A 14,188-nucleotide genomic window follows, 5' to 3' on the forward strand; every position below is an offset into this window, starting at 1 on the left:
AAACAAAATGTAAAATTCTTCACAATATTTTGTTACTTGTGCTCAGCCAAAAGAGCATTTCTCATTCTTTGTTACCATTTTTCAAATGTTTTAGCACATTTAGACAAATGATTAAGTACAATTGTCTACAATTTGCACAATTATTGGTTGTTTATGTCTTTGTGATCAAAATAGATTATGTTTCTTCTCAGTTGAATAGTTTTACTCTCAAAAATATGTTAATAGTATTTCATTGTGTAAGTCATCACATCAGAATAGTCCATCTAATTGTCAAAATCTGCTGAGCCCATGTTTCATGAATTGCATTGATATGGAGTGGTTGTAAAGTCTGCTAAACTGATAAATTTGTTGTCAGGTGAAACTCAAACTTCACTTATGAATAGGGAGTTTTACCGGGTGTAGTGTATTAGCTTTGATACACAATAGCAGTCAGTTAGCTTCAGAAAATAACAGTCTGGTACAGCAGGCATTCAGTGTTAGTGAAAACATGTAGGACAAGACTTTGGAAATTAGGAGATGAGGAACACACTTCCAGAGTCCAGTGGCATTCTGACAAAACATCTAAACATTTTGAAAACCTTATGTTGGTGGCAATGACTTATTCATTGAGACAGTAACTTAATTTTGAAATATGAATTAAAGGTTTTGGGTAAATTACAGCTTTTTGTGGGTTAACTATAGTGTTTTGTTGCACATATGAGCTGTTTTGGGTTTTGAGAACTTTAAAAATGAGAAAAAAATTTCGAGAAATGTGCCAAAGCAATTGAGAAAAATTGTAATTATAATTTGACACTGAAAAAGTCAATAATTTTTTCCAGTGCCACACTCCAGACTGCACAAAGACAGAGCAGACTTTTTTTTTTCAAAAGATATTTTAATTTTACACTTCCAAAAACACATTACTCTGACTCACACCCATTATAACAGAACACATTTCATGCAATTTGCTCTGTATTTTCTAAAAAAAAATTATGCCATTTTCACCTTTATTATCCAGTTCAGCCCAGAGAAACTGGTGATATTTCATGAGATAGAGAGATGACAACAAAAGCACGAGTACAGAACATCACCTTAACTGTACTGATCCATTGACAGGCCCTGCTCTGTCTGATTAAATAGATAGATAGATAGGTAGATAACCCTAACCCTTTTGTGTAAACAAATAACAGCGATATACACTGTGTGTGTGTGTGTGTGTGCGCGCGTGTGTGTCAACTCTAAAATACAAGTATTTTACAGTATTTACAAGATTGAGGAAATGACATCTGTCATAATGTATTCCACAACACATTGGATCAAATCATTTTTATTTTACATTATTGTCCACATTCTGCAGCAGACATGTGTCTTCTGCACAATCTACATAACCGGCATAAATCCATAAATCCATAGAAATGTTATGTTCTCATATATCACCTTAAGGTGTCATAATTATGCATCCATATCACCCCACTAACATATAAGGACAAAAACACAGAGATACTAGTTTGCCAGTAACTCCAATCAAAGGAGAGTCAAAAACATTCAGTAAACTGTCGTTGCACGAGGTTCAGGACACAGACAACATTACAAACAAAGACAGCAACAGTTCCAGTAGAGAGAGCTCAATGGAAGAATGACTGAAATAACCCAACTGTGACAGTGATATTTTCTGAGCACTGTGAACATTGTGGATTTTGTTCAGAGCCACTTATAAACAAAACAGATCTGTAAGTTAAGAACAGATACTTAACCCCACACTACACAATACACCACAATACAGCCAGGTCATGGCGATCGTTTTACAAAGGCGACATGAAAACAGACTCTTCATGATGTAGTTTGTGTAATATTCTACATGAACCTCTTACAGTATAACACTTTAATAACTTTGACTGTGGAAAAATCTATTTCAACAAAATTCTCCACAATCTCACAGCTTCTTCCTCAGGTGTCTTCAGGTCAAACCACTCAGAACGGGGTTCAGGTAATGGATTTGATCGTAGTGTGTGACAGAGGTAATGTGCCAACACCTGAGTGGCTGGTCTCCACCGAGCTGCGGAGCACGCTGCGCTGCCAGTGGTGTAGCTTATGAGACTTTGACCCCCAGATGCTTTGTAACAACATGAAGATTTTCCTCAGTACAGCCTTCCTCAGCAGGATGTAGACCCAGGGGTCCAGGATCTGGTTCCATGTGGCCATGCGTATCACCATCAGCAGACTGAAAGATGCTGGCTCACCCTTGGCCTTGGTGCTCAGTATGATGACATGGATCTAGTGGAGTGGTCATAAAATAATGGACAAAAAAACCTGAATGACTGAAGCTATAAAAATAACTTTAGCAAGTAATTTATTGGTTCAACAGAGACTGAAGACTTGAAGAGGCAATATGTGATATTGATTTGTGCACAAACCCTTCAATGAAGAACTTGATTAACAATGGTGGTTCTCATATTGAATGCGTTTGCAAAAATTGTCATGCATTGAATGGACACTTAGGTAACTCTAAACTGCATTGTTTAATATAATTGAGTCTCTTTCCCTAAGTCTAAGAAATATTCAACTTTTTCGCTGAGTAACCGAGAACATCCTCTTACAAATCACTCTGTAAGATATGCAAATGCTTAATTTGAATAATAACTAATAGTAATTGTTACACACAAAAAAAAGTCTGTAAAGGAGCAATTATATTTCCAGATGCTTTGCAAATAGAGGCTCAGGAGTCTATTTGACTACCATGCACTATTATGGTGGAAGGAATAAAATAATTTAAAAATGTAAAAACAAAAACCTTCACAGAGACTCCCACACAGTGTTTTCTTGTTTTAAAATACCCCTGTAAGGTCACTCAGTGTATTCTTTAGCCAAACACACTGCATTGGAGCCACCAGACTCCAATGCAAGATTTATTTTGAATGGACCCAAATTATGACATTATTTTGTGCTTGGTCACACACAGATTCTCTATTCTCAGATTCTCCCTCTATATCAAATATTCAAATGTGCTAGTTGGTCATGAAACAAAAGGATCAACTAAAAAGTTTTTTGCTAAAATTTGTAGTCTACCATACAGAATGTAAGTGAGAGATATGATCGATGTATTGCTGAAGGGGATGAAAAATGTGGCGTGGTGTCCCTTTAAAGAAGCAAAGACAGGAATGGAAGAATACATCATGTAGAGTAAGCTAGAAATGGGCGTCTTGTTTTCCCAGGAAATACTGTGGAAGTATGATGCTGGAGATGGTTTTTGGAGTGTGTGTAAGCAAGTGGGTGGCAGCGGACATTGGGACATTCTACAGAGTAATAAGGAATTTGATGGGAAGTATTTGTGACTCAATGTGATAAATGAACGGATGAGAGTTTCAGAATGAGAGGCAGGGGCAGACTGCAAATGAAAAGCAGCGGTATGAAAATCTTAAAAAGAAAAATTTCTCAAGTAATCTTTTCATCACATAGATAATGGAACCTGCCTTTCAATCTTATTCCAAAACACATTCCTGTGTCTGACATTAATCTGTGCAAAGACTTTCAACTTGTTTTTATGGCTTGAGGTAAAAGGGAATGTGCAACTCTTGGCTGACCCCACACCTTCACAAACCCCCCCCAGTGTCAGCCTGCACTCTGTGATTGTTTTGAGTCAAAGGTGTACTGAAGAGAAATCCTTACCAGTAATGGGCCCCAGCACACGCAGGACACCAACATGATGGCCAGGAGCTGGCAGATCATCTCTATGTGATAAGACGTGCCTCTACAGTGATGTTTGCGGCGCAGTCTGGACTGCAGCAAAGCACAGCTTGTCAGAGTGTTGCACACAATAGACAGCAGCAAGGCCAGTAACCCCAGTATAGAGAAAAGCAGAGGCAGGAGCACATCCAGCCAGTCTTTGGGTTCCTCCATATGGAAGAAGCACCAGCTTCTGGAGCGCTGAACCTTGTAGGGCCTCAGCAGCATCATAGGCAGCATAGCCACCAGGGCAGCAAGCAGCAAGGTGAGCCACAGCAGCCTTTTCATGTGGTGGGAAGCTAACCCTGTGGAGTGGAAGATGGGTCTGGTGACTCCAATGCAGCGCTCCACCGCCATGGCACTTCCCAGGAACAGGGGGCTCAGGCCGAAGAACACCATGGACGCCCCGAAGAGGCTGCACACAATGTGGTTCGGGTCAAATGTCTCCCATTTCTTGTGGGAGCTGTAGACAAAAAGCACCAGGGAGCCGTTGACGAGGTGGCCCAGCAGGTCGGTGACCACCAGGCTGCTGGCAAACAGAAGGAAGGATGCCTTGGACTTGATCCGGATGCGTTTGTAGGATTTGACCAGGATGAAGAGGGCGAGGCTGTTGGAAAAGATGCCCACAGTCATGGAGATGACGGAGGCAGTGACAGACAGCTCTTTCTGGCTGCAGGTGTTGTTGGTCGGTCTGACTTCTGACCTGCAGCCTGTTTCTGAGCTCCCATTGGCTGACATGGTGGAAATGAAATCTAAAAGAGAGGATAATGGAAAATGGGATCATTGGTACCATAATGTTGATTCTGAATCAAACTTATGAGGGTAAAAAAAAAGACTTTTATACATTTAGTAAAGTATGAAACATGATCACTTCCACCAGAACAGTTTCATTGATTTGGAATACGTCATTATGATAAAGTGTCTACAACATTTTACTATAAAGCTCACATGCAGTTTTGGGTGTCAACTTCCTTTGGGATGTTGTACAACAGGTATACCAACAATAGTAACACGTATTTTCGACCCATATTTCCACTACTGAGGTGCAGTGAACACTACTTCATCATCATCAGTGAGTCCTTCGAAAAATCCAATCCAGAGATGAAACATTTTTACCGACTCTCATAAACCAATAACTTAAATTATTGTTAATGAATGTTCAAAATCTGACTCGGTTCCTTACCTCAGGTTTGGTGTTCTCTCACACAACTCGCCATTAGTTAACAGTCTGTTTATGCTCTGGCTTTTATGATAGTCAGTATAATAAAGTGACGTCTTGTTAGCCGAGCAAACTGAACGTCCCAAAACTGCTTTCCAAAATATTCCCGTCGAGGCACCGATCTGTGGCACTTCTGCCGTTTGCGCTCAGCTGGTGCCGGTGAGAGCGCACAACTCAGTCTGCGAGGAATCACTTCAAACTCAAACGTGTGTGTGTTTGTCGCATTCCACATAAGGCAGCATAAGTCTTTACTTTTATATCATGTCGGTCAGGCAATAAGACGAAAATAACTGAGTACTGATAAACTGTTGCCAAAATAAGCATACTTTTAGTTCACGTCATTACGCATAATCGCCCTTCTTCTCCAAAAAAGAGTTTCCTGTCGGCTGCATATTTCTTTGTAACAGAGTCTTGGAGGCTCTCCATAAATTGACATGTCAAACAAAATCCATTCTGTCACTGCGTGTTGTTGGATCATCCTGCTGCTTGTGTCTGCATTGCAGCAACAGGTTATCAGCAACTTCATATGATGCCCTGAAGTGCAGGCTGTGCCTGTCACAGCATGAAATCACCTGCTGGTGGCAGAAGTGATGTCGTTTTCATTATATGCTACAAATTGAGAGGAACTGTTTTGTTGTTGTTGTTGTTGTTGTTGTTGTTGTTGTCGTCGTTCGTTTGTTTTGTTTTTTAAAAAAAGATACACTGAAATTAAATTTCACAATACAGTATCTAAAACAAGAAAGGTCCAACATGTACCAAGTGTTATTACTTTGCTAAGATATCATTTATTTTTCAGTTTTTTCTTTTACTCATACTGTTTGTGGGTTCTATCATCCACTGGAAATTCAATTTTGGAGCAACCTTTATAAATAGAACAAAATGGAAATTAATCTTCCACTGCCAGCAGCTGCAACATCCATTATCCACTGCATAATGTCCCTACTGAGATTAAAAATGATATAAATATATTACCAGACCAAACGAATAAGTTTCCTCCGAACTGCTATCATTTAATATGAAGAAAATATCTGACATGGAGGTGCAGAGCTGGTTGAAGGCAATTTCTTTTTTTGCCCACCATTAAATCCAGCAACTGTGATTAGCTGAAAATGATGGGGACAGGTATGCTCCATTTCAATAACAGATGCAGTTTTTCTGTCCATTTGTTGTCGATGATGTTTATTTCCTTACAAAATTAGAGCTGTCCAGTGGGTCTACTTTACATAGTCTGTTAAGTCTGCTTTCCCTTTTCTGATTTCAGAATGATGAAGAAATGTCCAAACAAATGTCATATGATCTATACTATAACAATGAACACATATTTTCTCTTGCTGTTTTAGTTTTTTGTTCAGAGTTAGTTTTGTCATTTAAAACTATTAAGGCTTTTTAACCTGAATGTCCCGCTGAAAGCAGCAAAAGGTTGCAAACAGACTAGAGGGAGCTTCAAATGAAGTCACATAAAAGGAGAGGAAAGTGCTCCAAAAAGCAGAAAGGTCAGAGGGCCAAACAGAAGACCCCTTAATACAGGATGGACTTCTTACAATATTAAGTATATTATGTTTTTCCCACACAACAGTGTGACTTCATCGTCTAACTCCTGTATGACTCAGTGCAGAGCAGATCTGTGGGATGGTATTTTGTTTTTATTGGCTGCGCACATTGCCACATTTCTCCCTAAATTGTATTTTTAGTGAGTTCTCATTTGTCTACAAACTCAATTTAAATACTTGAGACTCTTTCTTCTTCTTGTGCAGTAGTTGCTTAGACACACTCGGTTGTACAATCCAGACCTCATATACTTAAGTGATGTTTTGCCTGAGAGGGAGGAAGTGTTACCTCTTTAGATGAGAGTTGTCTAATTTCTCTGATGAGGAAGCCAAGTCACCTTCATACTCCACATGCTCCACGCCTCCTTGCTCACAACAAGGAGCAAATCTTGAGAACATGCGGAGTGAAAAGTTGTTGGATGAGATAAGTAGCAGAAACTTCCACATATGAATTAGAGCTCATTAGTGTCTCCAGTTCCCATGAAAACGGAATCCTCAACCCCAGAGTCTCATGCCCGCAGACGCTGGGGTCAGCATACTAATTGATATTGTTTCCTGACGTCACCACAGTGCTTGGCATAGCTTGATAATTAGTTCTTGAGTATTAGCCATGGTGCCAAGCAACTGACTCAGACGACCTTTGGGTCACTATCGGGTCACAGGCTAAAAGCAAATACCATCGAATCCGAGACTCTCATCATCCTGGACACATTCTAGTAATGATTATCTTTAGGAAACTGATTTGTACTGACCCTGAGCTTTTGCACACCAGAAAGTGCATCCATCTTAAAGACTTGAAAATGATTTTGGTTCACAGTCACCCTTTTCATCTTATTCAAACTCTATGCTGCTATATATTAGTGATTTCACACATTACAAACTCCTCTTTCCCGTTTCCAGCCATAATTGCCCAGAGGTTTTTATATCAAACTTTTAAAATTGAATGGCATTTCCTTTAAATAAAAGTTGAAGTAAAGTTAAATTTGATAAGGCACTGGAGTCGTTTTCTTAAAGTTCTAATTATCACGGCACCCTGAAGGACGTTTTTGCTTCATTGTGCATGAAGTTTGAAGAAATGCTGACATATTTCCATCCTTCAAAACTTAATTTCCTCCGTAATTTTTTGTTCAACAGAAGTTGTGTCAAATGTCCTCTTCACTCTCTGTTGCTTTTTCTTTGAGCAATTATGGCTAAGTGGAAGGAAGAGAGAGTAAATTCAGGACCAGAGTCAATTTTAAGAATATATGACAGAAAGTAGAAATTGGAAGGAAAAACATAATTCCTGTATATATTTCCTAAATTTCAAATGTTAGAGTTGTATGTATTATATCACTAATCTTTACCCATCATCTTCTTCTGTCATATTACTTAATAAATAGTTACTTACCATTCTGAATTTTGTCTGCCAAAATGTTGGGATTTAACTTTTACTTTATTGTAATCTTTTTTTTGGTGGTTTAATCAAAATCCCATTTTTTGAGCATCTGGTCAAATAAAACTGCCATTATATTGAATGATCCCTCTCTGTGTTTTTTTCCTATTAAAATAAAGAAAAAGTAAAATTTCTATTCAATTAAAGCCACAATGCTTTATCTATCCCTCAAGGGGCAATTCAAAGTAAGAGGGTTTGCAGATATAAAACACACAATTAATTGACACACTTAAAAACCGATCTAAAAATACATATTTTTTTATAAAGAAAAAAAAACTGGCCAATCCATGGCTGACTGACAGAGTCAAACACCACAAAGGCACATTATGTCAAAAAGTGCAAAATGTGCAAATGCAATCGTACATACAGTGAAATGAAAATCTATTTTACCTTAACTGTTCACCCTATTCAGTATTAATCTAAGCAATCTGGATCTTTGTGTTTTGCCAATAATTTTAGAGCTGATGTTAATAATACCTTGCAGTCGCTTCTTGTCTTTATGACAACAAAGGGATGTAAACCAGCAAATAAATGAAAAGTTTTTTAATTTATTTAAAACCTTCACCATGAATAATTGTTGGAAGTTGTTGTCTGTGTTTTGGTTAAATTATCATTTATTTTAATATAATGCCTTTTTTAATGAAAAGTCCAAACTTACCTTAGTGAACTTATTTACTTATTTATGAATTTACATTTTAATACTAATTTCTTATTTTTTTATTTATGCCACACTAAACAGTTTTTTGACTCAGCTTCTTCACCATTTACATGTAAAATCTGTCTTTTCATAAATTCCAGACAGCAACTAAATTAGTCCAAAAAGGGCAAAAAAAAAAAAAAAAAAATCCTTTTCATTTGCAATGAATTGATTTTTAAAAAAAATCTGTAATTGAGTTGTAAATTGAGCTGTAAGTTACTGCTGTGCCTGTGTTCATTGTGAAAACAGAATATCCTGTTGTCTGGATGTAGTAATAAAACCTTCTTCTAAGCTTTCTTCTGTGGCCTAATGGTCACTAATTATCTCACAAGGTGACTCCTGACAAAATCCTCTCCTGGGTGACATTACACCTTGAAGTGTGGTGTCATATCTGCTGTATAATGATGGGCAGCTGAGCGGTTGTTCACAATGCAAGGCAAGCACAGGCATGGGAGCGCAATCACATGCTTTTTGTTAGCTGCATCAAATAGGGCTGCCATAATAGACTGACTGCCTCAGTAGGGTTCAGATGGAGTTGAGATGGGAAAATAACCCATAATGCAGGCTTTTACGCCAGCAGCTCTGTCGCTTCCTCCTTCGCGTCTCCATCTAATCACAAAAACACTCCTGTGCCAAGATTCACAGGTAACAAACGTACTCTTCCTCTGTTCTTGCTCATCTTGTCTCTGCCATCATTTTTTCTTCTCTCTCTCTCTCTCTGTCACCCTACCTCTGCCAGCCTGACCAAAAGATTCCTCTCATTTGAGAAACTGTTAATGGAGCACAGTTGGTGCCATGAGAGGAAGTTGCAAAATATGTCAGAGCTATTTATCAAGCCAAGAGGGGACAACTGATGAAAGTGGTCAGTCTGGAGAAAAAGATCCTCAGCAGTTTGAACACAGGTTAGGTTGGCCAAATATCATCACATTTCCCCTTGTGACACAAAGTCGATCCTATAAGGTCAACACACTCAAATAGACACTGAATTATCTGACAGCAACAACTGTGAACTACAGGACACCTGCTTGCCTCCCGGATCAGAACCTCAGGCCTTTTGCAGATGAAATACACAGCAAAATAAAGGCCACATATCATCAAAACAGACATCAAAGGGACTAGAGGAGGCAGGGATTAGTAATACTGTGTGTGATTAATTTTTAGTCTCACATAGACTGACAGATTGAGTTTAAGATCTGACCTACAGGTGAAGAGGTTCTTCGTTTATCAAGCGGTTTACAATGCAAACCCTACTGTACTGTGGGGGACACATTTTACAGGCATGAAGCGTGGGAAGAGACTACAGCTGGCCAGCAAGGTTGGGATTTGTTTACCATGTGCACAATCTTATTTTAGCAAGTTAGCATGCTAACATTAAGCTAATTAGCATTACACAAAGCTGGGGCTGGTGGGAATGTCATTAGGTCTGCAGGTATTTGGTCATGAACCAAAGTATTTGACATTTTAAAAATTTCACTAAAGCCATATGCCACGAGCATGGTTAAAACAACCCAACTGACTGTGCTTGTTCTGTACTTTTAACATCTGGACAGTATCCTCCTCAAAATTCTGGCTGTGGCTCAGTCTTTTATCAACTGCTATAAATTCTCATAAATTGCCATCATCTGGTGGACACTAGAGACAGTTGTGGTTCAAATATTGATCTGAAAGATGAAATCAACAAACAAACAAGAAAATGCTCTGATCCGGGTTGAGTTAGAAAACAATCAACCCAAATGTTTAAGCTTTCTGACCGTACAAAATAGCCAGAAAGATAAAACGCACAGCTGTGGTTTTTCCTAATTTATTGTGATCAAAATTTTAAAAATCTAATTTGTTATTCCAGTATAAATGACTGTAAGTGTGCAGCTGACTGTCCATTAGTAGTCTGAACAATCTCCTGGTTCACTCTGAACTCAGCACCAAGATGTATGAGTGTATGTGTAACCATGTATTTTTATCTGATATTTACAAGAAAGAATGGGACCATGTGGGAGCTAATTGTGATCATTCTTTTGGGTTTTTTTTAAATACATTTCGACCTGCAAAAGTTATTGCATTTTATGTCTTTATCCAAATGCTGCCTCGTTGATAGTAGGGCTTACAGTGGGTTTGTCAACTTGACATAAAAGCATGTTATGAAATGGTAACAGCGCACTGTGCAGAATGACACTTTTCTGTGAGGAGCTTGAACATTAAGCCGGTGAGACCGCCAGGTTCAGTGTTCACTGAGAACATAATGACCCTCTGAGAAAAACAAACATGCTGATCCATCACGAGACATTCAGCTGTAGTTTGTGAGGAGCATGCTGGGAACACCTGTTGCAGTGGGTTAAAGAGAGCTGGTGGCAGAATAGATCCTCAACTTCAGAAGAACAGAAAAACCTTTTTGACACTTTTGCAGTTTTGTAAACCTGGAGTTTTTGACATTAGTGTAAAATAATAAAATAAGTCTGCTCTTATGTCTCCATCTGCTGGGTTTAAGGTAAAAAGATTTGTAACATCTTACAGTCTCGTACAATCCCTTCAGCTTTACAGATACATAAATATAAACACAATGTAATCTGTGATTTAATAAATGTCTTATATCTCTGACAGTTACCTAATTACACAAAGACTCTGTAAATGAATGTGAATATAGATTTAATTTTGGTGACAAGACTACATTTTAATTGCTCACATACAGTAGAATCATTTAAAGTTGGCCAAAAATGGGTCATGGTATGTCAAATGATGTAATGAGAATTCACAGGATGGCAAACATGGTGAAGTTTAGTTTCCAGCTCATTCAAGAGCTCTAGATAATGAAAATATGGATGGATGCAAAAGACAAAAAGAGAGCAGATATGAAGATATTGAAAATGATTGCACCACTGCAGAGACCAAAAACTGAAATGAATTTGATTTAAGAAGTTGACATTTATATAATAGCCCAATAGAAATTATGCAAACAAGCACATTAGTCTTCTGCAATCAACCAAATATAATGTCTGCTCATTGCTGCCAGCAAAGCAGCAACAGTAAAGCAACCACACCCAAGGCTACATTCACTAAAGACAAAACACTTAGGAAATAGTCAAAACACATCTTTTATTTTATTCTTTGAGAAAGCAGAAAGAGATTCAGTTGACTTAGTGGAGAAAACAGGCTCAAGATTCTTTATTCTCAGACTCTGAAACACTTTAAAACAGGCAATTTTAACATATTGTGTTTGGTTTGATTGAAATATAAACATCAGCACTTCATACACCAGTCTTATCTCGTGCACTTGTCATCACAAATGTCTGTTACAGCGTTTTAAGGTTGTCTGACTCAGAATGAGAAGAGTTTTAATCCGCAGTCACTAAAGTCAGTCGCCTTTTCAATTCTAAACACAAGGGCTCTAAAGAGTTACCCTGCTATTATTTTCATTCACATCTCTTAAAATGTCTTCCATTCCACAATGATCAGCTATAATTTGTGAACCACTATGACAAGAAGAATAAGGTCTTCTAAAACTCAGCAGCAAGGATTTGTCAAAAATTGAAACTTTCTGTCAATTCAAAACAAAAAAATCCCAACAACAGCTGCCACAGATTTGAGGGATACAGCATGCAGTGTTGAAACGCTAGTTATATGTACTATATGTCAATGCAGATTGAAAAGGATGCTGGGTAATGAACAGTACTAGAAAAATAACAATATAATACTTTTCAAATTGTGTTTAGTTATCTGTCCTTTCCCAATGAGCATAAACTGTGGATCAATGTGTAAAAAATATAAAAATAATTTATTCTTGCCTCAAAGCTCATGGGCAAAACATGTGTGTGGGAAAATCAGCAATATAACATAAATTATCCAGGAAATCTGGGGATAAAAATATATTTTCTCACTTTGTCATTTCTTGCTCCATTTCATGCTCTCTGCCCCCAACATACTGCAGGACAAGAGGACAAGAAAATACAAGAAGACTCACAGTTGTTAATTATTTATAGTACCATCATGAAGTCGGAAAATTGTCATCATATTCGATATTTGTGCTCTGAGTAGATAATTACATAGAAAGACATTTAAGCTTCAAAACAATTGATAATATAACCTTTCACTTTGCTAATAGCACAAATTGATTTATAATGTAAGAGTCATGTAACACAAACATGGCAGAAAAAAAATAGCAAGAGAGAAAAAATCAAATCTCACAGTAATGATGTATTAATCAAATAGCTGTAGCCTGCATAAGTAACTTGCTTTTATCACTGTAATTAAGTGGGTAGTGATTTTACAAAATGTTAAGATGAACACCAGAATTCACCTCAAGAATAAAGATGAAAGAAAGCAGCAGAAGAAGCATTGAGCCCTCAAGGCCAGAAGATAGCCAATCTGCTTCTGCAGCATACACAATGTTTCATATTTGTCTTTTCTGATTAACTTTCAAAGCCAGGATTTTTTATTTTATTTTTGAAGGACAGGTTCACAATTTTTCAAGTCTGTCTTAAAACAGTCACGTGTCCATATGAACAGTGAAAGAGGTTTTCCTCTCTGTAATCATTCTTCATGTTCATACTGGCTATTAAAAGATCCCCTTCAAGTGAGTTTTCAATGTAAGTGAAGGAGACCAAAATCCACAGTGTGTCCACAAAGTCATTTTGTGCAAAAATGCATTTAAAAGTGTATCTGAAGCTTATATGAGGCTTCGGCAGTCTGAGTTTGTCATAACAAGTGGATATCTGCCACATTTATAGTCTTTTTTAGCATAAAATTCCCTCTTTGTGTTTCCTCAGACAGTGTTTCCCTGTTGAACTGCAGTGGAAGTATAGCAACAAAAAGAAGGACTTTGGCACTAAAAAGACTTTTACATTGAAAGATATCTACTTGATTTGACTCATTTGTACAGTTAAAGCTTCATATTAGCTTCAGATAAACTTTTAAATGACATTTTTGCACAGAGGGAGGCTTGTGGATCTTGTCTCCCATCACTTACAGGAATGAATACAGCAAGAAGAAGTGTTGATGTTCATTTTTTTAACAAAAACAAGTTTTCAAGGTTAGATGTTTTAGCCTTAACAGGAAATAAACACCCAAGACAATCCTAATGAGGTTTCTTTAACGCCTCCAGGAGTTGCTGAGACACAAGAAGCCACCAGGTGTCAGTGCAGACTCACAGCACATGATCCTGCATTACATTTAAAAAGGGTTCAGTGTTCAGGCAAAGAAAAAGACTTAAACATTGTAAAAAAAAAAAATGGAGATTATGGTGAGACTCGGTGTTATTAATCCCAGTGAACTCTTTCATGAATTATCTCTTCAACATTTTGGCTCTATAGGATGATGGTATTTTTGCAGGCTTACTGATAAAGCTCCACAATTACTTTACAGCCCGCTATCATAAACAGGGCAGATCTATAATTCACACGGTTTCAGACACTGCTTATCAACGGCAGGTATGCTGTTAAAGTCTGTGTGTGTGTGTGTGTGTGTGTGTGTGTGTGTGTGTGATATGTGTCATGATGGAAATTGCTGCTGAGGAGATGAAAGTGTGAGTTTATCCTGCTGCTCTATTTACAAGGGCTACACAGTTACACACTCAGATATCCGGGAGTATTAAACTCAAACCC

General features: G+C 37.8%; 1 protein-coding gene across 1 annotated transcript; it reads right to left on the reverse strand.

Annotated features, from left to right (window-relative positions):
- Positions 1 to 903: 903 nt before the first annotated feature.
- ptgfr (prostaglandin F receptor (FP)) lies at positions 904 to 5,160 on the reverse strand. The gene is made up of 3 exons (XM_044361882.1): positions 4,886 to 5,160; positions 3,646 to 4,454; positions 904 to 2,253 (listed from the first exon to the last, which is right to left on the reverse strand). Exons 2-3 carry the CDS (start codon positions 4,438 to 4,440, stop codon positions 1,963 to 1,965), a joined length of 1,086 nt encoding a protein of 361 aa, XP_044217817.1. The 5' UTR covers positions 4,441 to 4,454; positions 4,886 to 5,160; the 3' UTR covers positions 904 to 1,962.
- Between the last annotated feature and the right edge of the window lie 9,028 nt (positions 5,161 to 14,188).

This window comes from Thunnus albacares, chromosome 9, assembly GCF_914725855.1.
Source record: "Thunnus albacares chromosome 9, fThuAlb1.1, whole genome shotgun sequence".
Classification (NCBI taxonomy): domain Eukaryota; kingdom Metazoa; phylum Chordata; class Actinopteri; order Scombriformes; family Scombridae; genus Thunnus; species Thunnus albacares.

Coding starts and splice junctions, on each gene's coding strand:
- ptgfr (XM_044361882.1), bottom strand. CDS start 4,440: ATGTCAGCCAATGGGAGCTCAGAAACAGGCTGCAGGTCAGAAGTCAGA. Junction 2,254..3,645: donor TGTGCTGGGGCCCATTACTG/GTAAGGATTTCT, acceptor CCACTCCACTAG/ATCCATGTCATCATACTGAG.